Genomic DNA, 9,926 nt, shown 5'->3' on the forward strand with positions numbered 1-9,926 from the left:
AGTGGAAGCGACGCCAGGGAGTAGCCAGATTGATGCCCTGATGCTGGGAACCAGCTAGGTGAGGAACGTGGCACTGGTCACCCACCTTCAGCAGCAGCTCCACAACGTCCCGGTGAACCAACCCCAGCACCGACTCCCCGTTCACGTGTGTGATGAGGTCACCAGCTCTCAGCCCTGCTTCCTGTGCCGGGCTCCCTTCTTCCACGCTCTGCAACCCGAAAGGTGGAGATTTCATTCCAGATCCAAACCTACATTTCCACGTGGAGTTTTCCCACAGGGAAACACGGTGTCTGGCACTGCTGGTCCCTCCCCACCTACCCAGACCATGTGGTGGACGGTGTAGACGTCGCTGTCCCCCATGTAGACGCGGATGGCGCGCAGGGTGAAGCCGTATTTCTTGCCAGAGCTGTGGATGATGATGGGTGGCCGGAGGCTGGCAATGGCCAGGGATGAGTCTCGGCTTGGTGAGGAGTCACGGGAAGAGGGGTTGGACGAGAGGGAATGGGGGGAGATGGGGCTCATCAAGGCACCACCACCACTGATGTCATCTGCAAGAGGGAGATACCAGCTCAGCCCGAGATAAAACCACACAGCAACCGCCATCTGGTGGGATAAACTACACAGTGCAGGGACCTGAGGTGATGATGAGGGACAGGGCTGAGACAGAGGCGGATTTGGGGACACGAGTGCCCGGTGAGGTTCGCTGCCGGTCCGGCACGTCCTTCTGGCTGCTCAGCCGGCGGCTCCCGCTCGGCTCCAGGCCCCGGGGAGTGGAGTTTTTGGTGCCAGTGCTGTTGCTCCGGAGGCGGATGCGGTTCAGGCTGACGAGATCAGCTGCACAGAGGGAAGGAGGGAGAGTCTGGGGACATGGAGAAGCCACTCCACACCACGCGGGACCCCAGCTGGCCCCGGAGCATCCCACACCTACACACCAGATAACGCCGACGGCTTCACCACGCTACTGGTCCCCACGTCAGGGTCTCCCAGGACAAACTTGGGCCTCTCCGGCTTGGAGGAGGCCACGCAAGGGCTTTCATCCTCTGAGGAGAAGGCAAACTTGGGCATGGTGTCCAGGCTGTAGGTGCTGGGCAGCGCGGCGGGGCTGCGGCTGCGCTCGTGCCGGCAGGTGGATGGTGTGGAGCTGCAGGAGGTCCAGGAGCGGAGCCTGTGAGGGGAGAGCAGGAGGGCTTGGGACCACCACGGGTGGGAGAGGGGATGGCACCAAGCCACTGTGACACCCCTGGGCATGGCTCACTGCCACCTCTGCCAATCCACAGTGCTGGCACAAGCCCACACCAGCACCGTGTCCCGGCCTCACCACGCACCGGGGCTCCGGGCCCACCAGCCGGTTCCTCTCCTCATCTCCCGAGTGCCTGTCCCATCGCTCCTCTTTGTCATCGCTGTGACTCCGGTCGGAGGATGAGAGGCTGAGGTTGGAGTGAGCAGCCAGGAATTCAGAGCTGCTGTACACCTGCGGGGGAGAAGAGCCCTCCAGTGAGGAGCAGAAATCTGGGAATCTAGGTGCTCCAGCTTCATCCCAGACACCGGTTCTTGGCACCGCTTGCCCGTCATTTTGGAGGCTGCAGGAGGGGAGGGAGCACCTTGCTGAAGCGGTGGGAGCAGGAGGAGAACTGCCCGATCTCCACAGATGATTCCTCGTCGTTGGTCTCCTCATCCTCCGAATCCAGGTGTCGGTACCTCTCGGAGCGCGCTGCAAGCAGAGTTCCCGGCTGTCACCCTGCCCGCCACACACCCCACAGCCCGGGGGAGCTTTGGGGTGAGAAAATGAGGGTTTGGGTAAGGCCGAGCAGCCCGGGGACAGGACTGCGTCTGATTCCAACTTTGCTTTTAAAATGACCAGCGTCACCCAGGAGATTGTCATCTCCTGATGGAAACCAGGAGCATCTGGCCTGCAGGTGGGATAATGGCCGGGATGGGAAGGGGGTGAAGGGGATGGATTTGGCCTCACTGTCGAAGTAGCTGGTGTCGTCCTCTGACTCCAGCTGGGGGATGAACTCGGCCTTCTGCCGCAGCAGCCCGTTCCAGTCCAGGTGCAGGAAGAAGGAATGGTGCTTCACCTCCTGTGCACCTCCTGCCGGGAGGAGAAACCCGGCTCAGGGGGATAGGGCAGGCTTTGGGATGTTCCCGCTCCCACCCCAAACGGCACGGTCACTCCTCCATGTGGAGTAACATCCACAGGTTGCCCAGGGAAGCCGTGGCTGCCCCATCCCTGGCAGTGTTGAAGGGCAGGTTGGATGGGGCTTGGAGCAACCTGGGCTGGTGGGAGGTGTCCCTGCCCATGCAGGGGGTTGGCTCTAGATGATCTTTAAGGTCCCTTCACACCCAAACCATTCCATGATTCTAAGAAAATGGTTTAAAATAGGATGGATTGAAGCCCTGTGCTGCCTTCCTGGGGGGAAACTGGAGCTAGGAACCCCCTCTGAGGATCCTCATCACAGCAGGACACCCTTTGGTGTCAGCTTGGCTGGAATTGGAGGCTTCCACACATACCGGTGCCCAAGCGCTCCAGGGGACATTGTCTAAGCAACCTCATGATCAGGTCCTGGGCGTCAGCCGGAAGAGCCTCGTCCCCTTCTGGCCACATAATTTCATCTGGAAGGGAAAAAGAAAAGGAGTTTGGAGTGGCTGAAAGCTTAGACACAATGTGAGGTGGCAGAAGAAGTCACTTCTGGGCAAGAGGAGCCACAGCACATCAAAACCTGAACTGGGAAAGGGCAAGCTGTGACTGCTGGGAAGAGCAAGCCATGGAGCCAAGGTGCCACCAGCACTCACCACTGATGACCTGCCCAAAGAGCTCCTCGGGGGTGTCTCCGAAGAAGGGGACGCAGCCCACCAGGAACTCGTAGAGGATGATGCCCATGGCCCACCAGTCAACGGGCTTCCCATAGCCCTGGATGAGGATGACTTCTGGGGCAATGTACTCCGGAGTGCCACACACCTGAGAGGGGAGCAGCCCCTGACACCTCTGCAGTGACCCTGTGTGACAGGGCCTAAGCTTATCCCCACTCCCTGGTGATGGCCAAGAGGAACAGGATCTCACACCTGCTTGTCCATGAACTCCCGAGTGTCCTTCTCCATATGCCCTTCATAGAGGTTCGTGGTCATGTTCATCAAGCCAATCTTTGACAGACCAAAGTCTGTCAGCTTGATGTGGCCCATGGAGGTGATGAGCAAACTGCAAGAGAAGACAGATGGCCCAGGATGATGCTTCTGGGAAGACCTGGGCAGGACTAGCCAGACCTCAGGACCTCTGGTTCTGGTGCAACAGCACAGAACCAGGTCTTTGGGCACCAAAACCTCATTCTGCCTTCTCCTCTGGGCTTGGACCAGTCCTTCTCCCATCCCCACCCTAACCCACCCCTGTCCTCGCTCAGACCTGACCCAGGTCCTCACTTGTCGGGTTTGAGGTCCCGGTGGACGATGCCGTAGTTGTGGAGATACTCCAGCGCGAGGACGGTCTCGGCGAAGTACATCTTTGCCATATCAACGGGCAGGGGGCCCATGTTCTTCAGCAAGGTGGCACAATCCCCCCCTGTGGGGACATGGGGCCTCCTGAGCATGAGGAGCTCAGGGAAGGCAAGGAGGTCACCAGGAAGGACCACGCTGCCCTCCTGCCAAGCAGGCTCCCAGCCAGACCCTCCCAGCCCTCCTTGGAGCAGCGCTGATCCCTGGGAATGGGCCACTAACACTCTCCTAGGTGATCAAGGCCACCTTCATGAAGGGGAGACTGAGGATCACCAAAGCATCTCCTCATGCTTCCCTCCACTCCCTGGAGCAAAGCAGGGCAGGAGATGTCTGGGTGGTGTCCTCGGTGCTCAGACATGGATATTCCCCCTCCCTCCAGCCCCAAATCCTGTTCTCACCTTCCACATACTCCATCACCATGCAGAGGTGTCGCTTGGTCTCGAAGGAGCAGAACATGCTGACCACGAAGGGGTTCTCTGCAAAGGTGAGGATGTCCCTCTCCACAAATACCTGCTGGATCTGGTTCCTCAGGATGAGGTTCTGCTTGTTAATTTTCTTCAAGGCAAAGCGCTGCCGCGTCTCCCTGTGCCTCACCAGGTACACGGCCCTGGGAGACAGCAAAATGGCTGGACCTCAAAACGTGGCCTCCAACCAGCAGCACAGACCATGCAGCACCACGGGGAGGACTCTGGAGTCGCTTATATATGGAGACAAGTGTTAGGAAGTTCCCAACTCACCCATAAGCCCCGTTGCTGATCAGCTTGATGGTCTCAAAGTCCCCCTCGCAGGGCTTCCTCCGAGGAACAGTGGCCAAGGGCTGGCTCTGGAGAAGACACAGAAAGGTTTTAGTGTTTCCTGGTGTGCAGGCAGGAATTCATCATCATGGATCACCTCTGAGTGCTCCTCACTGCCAGAGGACATCTCTCCTTGAGCCCTCTCCAGCCACAAACCCCAAACCAGAAGGCCAAGATGCTCTGCAGATCAAGAGCCCACTCTGAGCTTTGGCCAGTTGGGGATCTGTGAGTCACCCTCAGGGACAACCTGAAGTAACATCTCCCTGCCTAAGGTAGCAGAGGAGCTGCTGCAGGGAGCTTTGTTGTGGGGTGAGGTGGGACAAAGTTGGAGGCAGCAGGTGGGACATGCAGGTAGGACCATACTCACATCACAGGTATCATCGTTCTCCGGCGTGATGGTGTTCCCACTGTCAAAGTGATCCAGGTGGACCATTTCTGCAGAAGACAGGGATGGTTTTCACCTTCTTCATCTTCAAGCACCACCAAAACAACCCCCCACCAACCCCTTCCCCTCCAAACTTGGAGATCCCACCAAGATTTAGCCCCAGGCTTTGCTCAAACTATCGTACAGAGAAATTCAGGTCATGGCATTAAGAGGTTCAACACGAGGACAAACATTTATATAATTCTCTTTTTTCTGTAGTCATTCCCGTGTTCCTCAGGGATTATGTCCCCCCACCCCCAAGGTCATGGCTTCCTCTGGATTAAGCGTTCTTGAGCTTAATCTGCTTTGCTGAACGTGTTGGGAGCAATAATGAGAGATGTGGGGCTGGCTGGGAGACTTGGACATTGTCCTGGTCCTGCTGTGACCCACCCCATGACACGTTCAGCCCTACTGGTCCTTCTGCCACCTCCCAGTGCTCTTTCATGCTCGCCAGTGGCCACACTGGGAGTCCAGATGCTGCTGCAGGCTTTGGAGGCCACCAACCCAAGAGCTTCCCTACCCTCCAATGGATCCTTGACGAGCCCCAGTTGGCTGATAATGTATCGGGGAATATCGGTCTTTATTCCTTGGCCAACTTTGGCATGTCCTTCTGCAGCTTCCAGGAGGTGGTAGAACTCCTCTGGGTCAAACTCCTGGATGGGAAAAGCAAGCAGAGTTGAGGAGTGAAAACCTGGCAGAGTTAAGACTCTCCTCTAAGCCTTGCAGGTGACATCTGTAACTGGGGACAGGCTCTGGATGCTTGCAGGAGATGGAAGCTTCCTTAGCTCCTTGCTGTAGCCCAGCCAGGATGACAAGGAGCAACAGATCCCATGGTGGAACAGGCCAGGTGAGATGTCTTTCATAGTCCATGCCCACCGTGAAAGGTGTGGACCGTGAAGGACAAGACACACCAGGAGCTGCCATGTCTTACCAGACACTCCAGAAGACGAGCAGGACGGGAGATGATGATCAGCAGCTTCCTCACCAGTTGGTCAATGAACTTCACCTCCTCGCTCTCCGAACGCTCCTGAGCCTGCCAGAGAGGGGAGAGAAACCAGGAGTCAACCGGTGGCCTCAGGAGATGACACTGGCCAGGGAATGGCCCCTGTACTCACATCTCTGAGCATCTTCTCAAGTTTCTCCTGCAGCTCCATGAAGTAGCGGGAGGTGATGAGAGCCCCCTGGGACTTGGCCAGGCAGTCCCGGGCCAGCTCGATGATCTGGTGGTGGATGAAGCCCAGCACCCCATCTGCCAGTGGCAGAGTGCTGCTTGGGGAGAAGTTAGTGATGGTGTCCTGCAGACGTTCTTCCATCTGGGCTGTGGCCTGCAAGGCAGAACAGATGGTGATGCCCAGGAACATGCGTTCCCATATCACACCTTGGGTTTGTCCAGCTGGGCTCTCATGCTACCACCTCCTGCAGCTCCCATATCCATGTGCACCTCATGGCCCCATTTGGGACCCAGCTTCCAACAGGCTGGAAAAGGGCCACGAGTCTCCATAGACTTCTGCTTGCATGGGTGATGATGGAGACCCACAGGTCCCTGCCTCCCCAGTTCATTACCACATCTCCAACACCCCCTGGTATCTACCCACACATTCTATATTCCAGCATGGAGAGGAGGTTGTTCTGGAGAAGACAGTGTCAGGAGGCCATGGAGGCACTAACGTGCTTGTCGCCCCAGTCCCAGCAGTTACCTTGGGGAACCTCTCCTTGTAGACATGGTTCATCATCACAACCTCGTTATCAAATGTTCCGCTCGTCCGTCCAGGGCTGTGGAGGGAGGAAACCGGTCATGTTACAAAGGCCAAGTCATTTACATTTATGCAAATAGAATAATGGAAAGGTTTGGGTTGGGAGAGAACTTCAAAATCATCAAGTTCCAACCCCCTGCATGGGCAGGGGCACCTCCCACCAGCCCAGGCTGCTCCAAGCCCCATCCAACCTGCCCTTCAACACTGCCAGGGATGGGGCAGCCACAGCTTCCCTGGGCAACCTGGGCCAGGCTCTCACCACCCTCACACTCCACAATTCCCTCCTCACATCCAACCTCAATCTCCTCCATCCACTCAAAAGCCCTCACCACACCCCTCCCTGCCCTTACATGGGGATCAACACCTCGGGACAGAGCTTAGGAGTCCCAGGCCATCCCAGCAGAGGGATGTGCTGGGTGTGCTGGTGCCCACCCCAGCTGCACCACCTGAGGCTGCGGGAGCGTGGGCGCAGGCAGGGTGAGCGCCGACCCTCCTCGTCCGGGACGCTCTCGGTGCTGCGGAAATGCTTGGAAAGGAAGTGCAGCTCGTCGGGCGTGGGCTGGTACGGGAGCTGGTGCAGGCGCTCCTGGGAGGACGAGGACGACTGGAAAGAAGGAGGGATGGTGGAGATCAGGATGCGGATCCAGGGCTTCCCAGCAAGGGGAGTGGTGGAAATGCCCAAGCCCGGCAGGAGGATGTTCCTTGGAGACTTGTAGAAGGCTGGAAACACCGATGGGAAGCGTGGGCTGTGCCCAGGGGTGCTGTGACTTCCAGGGACACTGGGACACCCAGGGATGCTGTGATGCCTGGGAATCCTGTCATACCTGGAAATCCTGTGACACCCAGGGGTCCTGTAATGCCTAGGCATCCTGTGACTTCCAGGGACACCCAGGGATGCTGTGATGCCTGGGAATCCTGTGACTCCTAGGGATCCTGTGACATCCAGGGATTTTGTGACACCTAGGGATGCTGTGACACCCAGGGATGCTGTGGCACCCAGGGACACTTTAACACCTAGGGATGCTGTGACACCCAGGGACATCATAAACCATTCCCTGACCTCTCTGACTTTTTACAGGCACTTTTGGGAAGCAGGACACAGCTCACACATCCCCCAGGAACCAAGGGGCTGCCCAGAACCCCACACCAAGGGTCTGGGGAGACATTTCACCAACAACCTGAGGGATTTTTGGGGTTCTTCTCGCCTGCTGCCAGGAGAGAACAAACGTTACCGAGACAGTGGAGCTGGGGGTGTTGGTCCCATAGCCAGAGGAGGGGAGTGAAGCCAGTGACCACCTTCTGCCATCAGCCCTGCAAGTGCAAATGTGCCCATCACAGACAGGAAAAAAATGCCACATCTGAATGCAAATAATCAATGTCAGAGAGATAAGGATAGGGAAGAGGACATGAGTTGGGTTTGGATAATAAAGCCCTGAAACCTCTTTTTGGAATGCACCGAAACGGGGTGAGATCAGAAGGGTTTGGGTGAGGGAGGCTGTGTGGCCACCCTGGGGACAGTGACAGTGAGTGGGGTCCCTGCAAAGGGCCCGGGTGGTGAAGCCCTTTCAGAAGAGGTAAAAAAAAACAAACCCTGTGAAAATCTGGGTTTTAATGAGAGCAAAATTCAGCCTCTGGGTTCTGGGAAAACCTGGGATTCCTCAAGGCTCATCCAGAGCCAGCAGAGCCCGGCTATAAACAGGAAGGTGATAGCTTGGACAGGGGGGTGAATGTTTCCTCTTGGAGACCTTTCTAATGGCTGGGGCAACATCCAGGTCAAGACAAGGCCCTTCAACCTCCCACTGCCACTTCCTGTGTGGATCCAAGGACAGCAGGAGCTGGCCTGGTGCCAGACCCAGCACCGGCACCACCACGTGCTGCCGGAAGGCTCCGAAAGCCCTGGCCTTGCTGAAAACCATCTGGAAGCCTCCAGCTTTTTTCCATGTGATGATCGATGGGTTAAACTCAGCCATCGCCCCCATGCGTGCAATTAATTAATTAGTTCAACAGGATTTTGGTGTCTGGAGCCGGGGAGGGGAAGCAGGATCCATTCCTAGGTGTCTGCCAAGCATCCGTCGGGAACGCTCGGAGCGGGGCTGAGCTCGTGGCTGGGGATGGTGTGATGGGGACAGGGATATTGCTGCTCCCAGAGCTGCAGGGAACCCATTCCCAGAACAAAATTTCCCACCCCGGGGATGCACACAAAGAAAGGGCTGGAGGAACTGGTTTCCTGGGATGCAACCCTGGCCCATTCCTGGTACTTGCCTGTCAGTCCGAGGAGCATGGCTGGGGTGGTGGGAGACACCGGTCAGGGCAGAGTGAAAATCAGGGTGGAAACAAGAGAAAAAGCAAACAAAAAGCAAAATAAATCATGTGAGATCAACAGAACAGTCCCAGTGGGTAGGTTATTAATTATTAGGGAATATTAATGGCTCAGGAGGCGGGGACAGGATCTGACCTGCGAGCAAAGGGGAAGTTGACGGAGGTGCTGGCAGAGAAGTTGCGTGGGCTGTCCAAGGGGCTGCTCCCAGCTGCAGGGAAAAAGGGGGAAAAGTCACCCCAAAACCCACCCCAGGAAGCTCCTGCCAGGGAAAGCGGGAGTAAATCATTTCCCAAGCTATTCCAGCCTGGAAAAGGCCAGAAGGCAGCTTGTTGCTCCCAATAAGGTGCTGCAGAAGGAGAAGGATTACGCTTCAAAAATCATTTTGGGAGATGCTCAACCCATCTCTTGGGATAATCCTCACCTGTTGGCACAGAGAGCGGGGAGAGAGGTCGTGAGAGGGTGGGAGAAGGGGTGCCCACCACTAAGCTCTTCCTGTTGCTGCTTCGGCAACTAGGGAAGAAAAAGAAGGAATGAGTTTGGGGAAGGGAAGGGCGGGCAGGGCTGGGCTGTGCCAGGGGCCGCAGCCGCCGTCGCCCCATCGATTCTGCATCTCCCACTGCAGGCAAGAGCTGTTCCCGGTTCCTGGCAGCCAGAGACAGGTCAAAGCAGCTATTTTTAATGACCAACTGTCTCGTCAAGGTCCCACTTCTGGTTTTGGCTGGCTGGGGAGGGCAGAGGCAGGTGGCCCCTCGGGCTGAAAAAGGGGATGTGAAAGGCGGAAGCGATGGAAATGCCAAGCGGCCACAACCCGACCAGCTCCATCGCGTGGCAAATGCCCCCAGTTCTGATTAACCTCCTTCTATTTGGCAGTCTGGATGTCACAGAGGGGAGGACAGTTGGTCCCCAACCCCCTGAGCCTTTGTCACATCGCTGGGCATCATGATGATCCAGCAAAGGTCTGGCTCAGTCATGCTCTGGTAGCAGAAGGAAGCCAGGGAAAAGCAGCACCGTGTGTGGGTCCATGCTGACACCCCCACACCCTGACACCCCCACACTCTGACACCCCCCACACCCTGACACCCCCCACACCCTGCACAGGATGTTTTGCAACCTGCTGTCCCTCCAGATGCACATACATGGCAACAATA

At 57.0% G+C, this 9,926-nt stretch overlaps 1 protein-coding gene across 1 annotated transcript in view; it reads right to left on the reverse strand.

Moving 5' to 3' along the window:
- Nucleotides 1–9,600, reverse strand: part of MAST3 (microtubule associated serine/threonine kinase 3) — a 13,173-nt gene extending 3,573 nt beyond the window's left edge. The window contains exons 1-24 of the mRNA XM_009997807.1: nt 9,587–9,600; nt 9,200–9,288; nt 8,914–8,986; nt 8,721–8,741; nt 7,691–7,769; nt 6,905–7,062; nt 6,402–6,477; nt 5,820–6,029; nt 5,636–5,737; nt 5,225–5,357; nt 4,648–4,715; nt 4,224–4,303; nt 3,885–4,093; nt 3,415–3,553; nt 3,064–3,196; nt 2,794–2,959; nt 2,512–2,613; nt 1,970–2,092; nt 1,602–1,711; nt 1,326–1,471; nt 973–1,165; nt 634–859; nt 319–548; nt 86–208 (exon numbers count right to left, since the gene is read on the reverse strand). Of these exons, the coding sequence (XP_009996109.1) occupies nt 86–208; nt 319–548; nt 634–859; nt 973–1,165; nt 1,326–1,471; nt 1,602–1,711; nt 1,970–2,092; nt 2,512–2,613; nt 2,794–2,959; nt 3,064–3,196; nt 3,415–3,553; nt 3,885–4,093; nt 4,224–4,303; nt 4,648–4,715; nt 5,225–5,357; nt 5,636–5,737; nt 5,820–6,029; nt 6,402–6,477; nt 6,905–7,062; nt 7,691–7,769; nt 8,721–8,741; nt 8,914–8,986; nt 9,200–9,288; nt 9,587–9,600 (3,003 nt within the window). The remainder of the gene's footprint in view (nt 1–85; nt 209–318; nt 549–633; nt 860–972; nt 1,166–1,325; nt 1,472–1,601; nt 1,712–1,969; nt 2,093–2,511; nt 2,614–2,793; nt 2,960–3,063; nt 3,197–3,414; nt 3,554–3,884; nt 4,094–4,223; nt 4,304–4,647; nt 4,716–5,224; nt 5,358–5,635; nt 5,738–5,819; nt 6,030–6,401; nt 6,478–6,904; nt 7,063–7,690; nt 7,770–8,720; nt 8,742–8,913; nt 8,987–9,199; nt 9,289–9,586) is intronic.
- Nucleotides 9,601–9,926: the final 326 nt, after the last annotated feature.

This window comes from Chaetura pelagica, unplaced genomic scaffold (assembly GCF_000747805.2).
Source record: "Chaetura pelagica isolate M959 unplaced genomic scaffold, ChaPel_1.0 scaffold595, whole genome shotgun sequence".
NCBI lineage: Eukaryota > Metazoa > Chordata > Aves > Apodiformes > Apodidae > Chaetura > Chaetura pelagica.